Source organism: Pseudorca crassidens, chromosome 11 (assembly GCF_039906515.1).
Source record: "Pseudorca crassidens isolate mPseCra1 chromosome 11, mPseCra1.hap1, whole genome shotgun sequence".
NCBI lineage: Eukaryota > Metazoa > Chordata > Mammalia > Artiodactyla > Delphinidae > Pseudorca > Pseudorca crassidens.
Genome location: NC_090306.1, coordinates 22,602,583 through 22,606,708, shown reverse-complemented (window position 1 = coordinate 22,606,708; position 4,126 = coordinate 22,602,583). Strand labels below are relative to the sequence as shown.

General features: G+C 36.3%; 1 protein-coding gene across 3 annotated transcripts in view; it reads right to left on the bottom strand.

Moving 5' to 3' along the window:
- Positions 1-1,264: 1,264 nt before the first annotated feature.
- Positions 1,265-4,126, bottom strand: part of MRPS35 (mitochondrial ribosomal protein S35) — a 43,574-nt gene continuing 40,712 nt past the window's right edge. For 2 of the 3 annotated variants that reach the window (XM_067696023.1, XM_067696025.1), the window contains exon 8: positions 2,523-3,655. In XM_067696023.1, coding sequence (XP_067552124.1) covers positions 3,386-3,655 — 270 coding nt within the window. In that variant the 3' untranslated portion in view covers positions 2,523-3,385. Of the gene's footprint in view, positions 3,656-4,126 lie in introns of all 3 variants that reach the window. The other variant, XM_067696024.1, reaches the window with a different exon arrangement.

The window sequence follows — 4,126 nt, the reverse complement described above, 5'->3', positions numbered from 1 at the left end:
TGTCCCTCAGTTGTATAAGTTGTTTTCCCAGGTGCAAATATTAGCTCTAGGTATTTCAAGCTCTGTCCACTTACACCAGATTCACCCCTAAATCTTATACTCTGACTCTTAAGTGTAGAAAACTGTAATTCAAGTCTCTAATGATCTTAAACTTTAGGCCCTTAATCTCATCTCTGAAAATATTTTTTAATGTGAGGACATTGAAAGACAGCCATTTAAGCATAATGAATAAAGAGGAAATCCTATTATAAGATTAATAAAATAGCACTCTTCCCTCAGAATATTAACCACAAATAAGTCTGAATTTTTAAAATATAATCGATTTACATTAATTTGCTATTCATATTACATATCATAAATGTTATCAATTTCTTTCTTAATACATTAGGGAAAAAAACTCAGGCAATTTGGGGGGGATATCAAGATTTAAATTACCTTAAAATATTTAAGTTATTCAGGAAGCTGTCTTTAAAAATTATTTGTATAGACATTCTTTTAAAGGTTATTTAATTTTCTTTCAAATATATACAAACTGAAGGTTTTCCAACTAGGGCTACCAAAAAAAGAAGTTTTTTCTTCCTTGAGATTTCTCAGAATTTTATTTGTTCCCTAAAATTGATAACTGTTTTATAGAAATGACCATAATTTGGGAAAAACATCTTTACATTTGTAAGAAAACAAACACACTCCTTCTCTTCTTCAGCCCCTACCTTTGACCATCAGATAAACTGAGTAAACTTAGACTGTAGAGGTGACCTGAACAGTCAGCCAAGACAAAAACGACTGGGCCTAGAAACCATGTCCTTATTGGAAGCCAAAGGGACCAAAGAGAACTTCTGAATAGAATTTAAAACATTAAGAAACAAAGATCACAGGGCCTAGTCAACAACTAAGGCTAAGGTTGTTACCACCATTTAGGAAATAACCATGATATCGAAATTTTTCCAGCACTGAAACAGCCAGACCTTTGGGGAAAAAAATCTGTAATAGTCCAGTATTATGACACATTTACCAATTTTGGAAAGAAAATATGCAAAGAAAAAAACTAAAGCTCCTTACAATTAAGAAAACAGGTTTGTTCTATTTCTTAGTTGCCTATGTGTTTAAGCACCTTCTGAGCTATGAAATTTAAGAGTCTGAAGTCAGAAGTGATCGCATATCATCAGTACAGCAAAAAGTGTCCCCTAGAATCCTCATTGTAAGGATGAATATGATGTTCATTGTATACATTAGATCAATTAGAGCTTAAGGACAAGAGTCTAAATAATGACAAAAAATGCTGTTTAATTATTGCTAACATTACAATGACAGCAACGGTTACCCTTTTGAGGCAGTTTTGTATTAATCTTACAGCTCTAAGATTTTGCCATTAGGTGTCAATGCCACAGCCTTAGAGTCTTCAAGTCTTTGCTCGGAGTTAGCCAAACTGCAAAGGTTAAAAGGGCACAGTCTTCTACAAGACCATCCTTACTTGTGACACCAACTATAAGTTCGGGGGATGGGGAGTCCCCAAACCACTCTCGGGTTCAATAATTCACTAGAGGAATTCACAGAACCCAATGAAAGCTATTATACTCACAGTTACGGTTTATTACAGGGAAAAGATACAGATTAAAATCAGCCAAGGGAAGAAGCACCAAGGATGAAGTTCAGGAGTGTTCCGAACTCACAGGTTTTGGTGTCCTCTCCCCGTGGAAGAAGGATGCATTACTCTCCCAGTACCAATGTGTGACAGTATGTCTAGAGTATCGCCAACCAGGGAAACCTACCGGAGCCTCAGTGTTCTAAATTTTTATTGAGGCTCCATTACATTGGTATGACTGATCAATTACCTGGGCAGTTGATCTCAGCTGCTGGGTGGACTTACCAAGAAACTCAAAGCTCCCCAACCCTAAACACATGGTTGGTTTTCCTGGCATGCCTAGGACTATCAGGTGTAGCGAGCCCCACCTAAAATCCATTGTGACTGACTCCTGCCCTAACCAAAGACACTTCTATGAGGTATGACAGATTACCTCCCAGAAGCTGACGGGAGAGGCCAGATTCTCTTTGAGCAAGGTCAAATTCTTTATTACATATCATTACTCCATCTGCTTCCATCTTCACTGTATTATTACTACAGGACTGAGGACCCTAATCTACCACCTCTTTACATGTTCCCAAATGACAACCTCTCCTCAGCTTCTACTGTTTTCAGATGTGTCCTTCTTCAATCCTGTTTCCACACCTGAGTTTTCCTCAACTCTGACTCTCTAAGAAATGTAACACTTCAATACACTTATGTATGCTTTAAACCTGATCTAGAAATTCAGTTGTATCTACTTTTTTATTCGCTATTTCCATCCAGTGGAATGGATGGAACTCAAGGCCCTATTGTTGTCCTTTATAACCTACGGACTCTTGGCCTTGCTAATACTAAATCATATCTTCAATTTATATAAATCTTTTGAGCAATTGTTCTGAAATTCATTTTGGCATTTTATGTTCTCAAATTCTGTCAAGCAAAATAAGTTTTAGGCAAATAACAGCCTCCATAATTCCTTTATTTCAATTTTAAATTAATCACTTGTCAACAACTTTAAGTGGTAAGAAATGACTTACAGATATACTTAAAAGTACTGAATTGACAGCTAAATTGAATGAAATGTTTCTTAGGGCAGTTATTTTGTCATTTACTCCAATTAAATTCAAGGTCTTTTTACCTCATCTCTTTCCTGAGCTGTGGAAGTTCTAGCTGGGGCATCCAGAGAGATGAATACCAGCTAATCTCCATTTCCACTTTTCTGCAAGCTTAGGCTTGGAGAAATGAGCCAAAGAAAATGGAAACCAGGATGATAAACAGAATTGAATCAACATAAAGTGACCCCCAAATAGAGGAATGGAACAAACTTTTAGGTTAGAAAATACTGCTAAGGACCTGCTTCTAATCAGAATCAGCATGTGCAAAAACTCACTAGGCAGATAGCAGTTATGTAGACAAAACACTGAACTTCAGTCAGGGGACTGGGTTCTGGGCCTAGCTTCCCAAATAACCAAAATCATTATTCAAAAGCAACCAAAAAGTACTAATCTGTAGGGAAAGAAATGGAGCAGGTGACAAAACAACAACATTGTATATATATGAATACTAAAGTTGTTATGGTATAAATAAAATCCAAACACTTTAGAACCAGAAGAAATCACAGAGATCGAATTAGTCTGATTGCCCCAGTGCATAAGTAAGAAACTTCTGAATACTGCCTTTGCACATTAGGATGAAAGGAATAATTTTAACTCTGATGTAATAAAACAATGGTTTTTTAACATCTTCAACTGTATATCAAATTAGATAAGGATTACATATATATCATAAAATTAATAAATCAAGGCAATTTTTCTATATAATTCATGTCAAATTTAATAGTCTCTTCACTGATTCTTTGTACTGAGAAAGGGTATTTTCATTGTCCCCTTCATTCTTAAGACTAACAACAGACTTTCTGTACTCTTCAACTTCTTCAGTACCAAGGAGCTCTTCTTTACTTAATTCCAGATCTTTCTCAGCAGCTTTAATTTGGAGAAGGGTTTCCAGGATGTTTTTTTCTGAGGAGCTATCTTTCCATACATACTCTTCCATGTCTGCTTCAGTCTTCTTTTTCTCCCATTCTTCAGTTTTCTGAAAGGAAAAAACAAGTTCTGAGTTCTGAAAATTATGACTCGAAGTCTGGTCCACACTCTGTGTGTACACCTTGCCTGACCTCCCTTATCCAGCACTGCTGTCCACCTGCACCAGCAGCTTTGGGCTGCACACTCTGTCACATGAGCACCTCGTTACCACTCACTAATTCTACCCACATAATTTACACTTTATCTGCCCTGCAAATTGCACTTACAAAGCAATACTGCTTCCCAAAAGATGTAGAAAACTCACTCCCTGCAACTTTCCAGTCCCTAAACTCTAACTCATCAAACATTTCAAATTTCTGAGGTTCCAAATATGAGAGTTGAAAGGAGACTGTATTTACCTCTGTAACATGCCTCTGGGAATGACAGGGAAGACCAATTATTACAATAAATTTAAAATATAAAGTTTATGTGAGTTTTAGTCATAATGACTTGATAAATTCTGGAATTTTGTCTTATTATC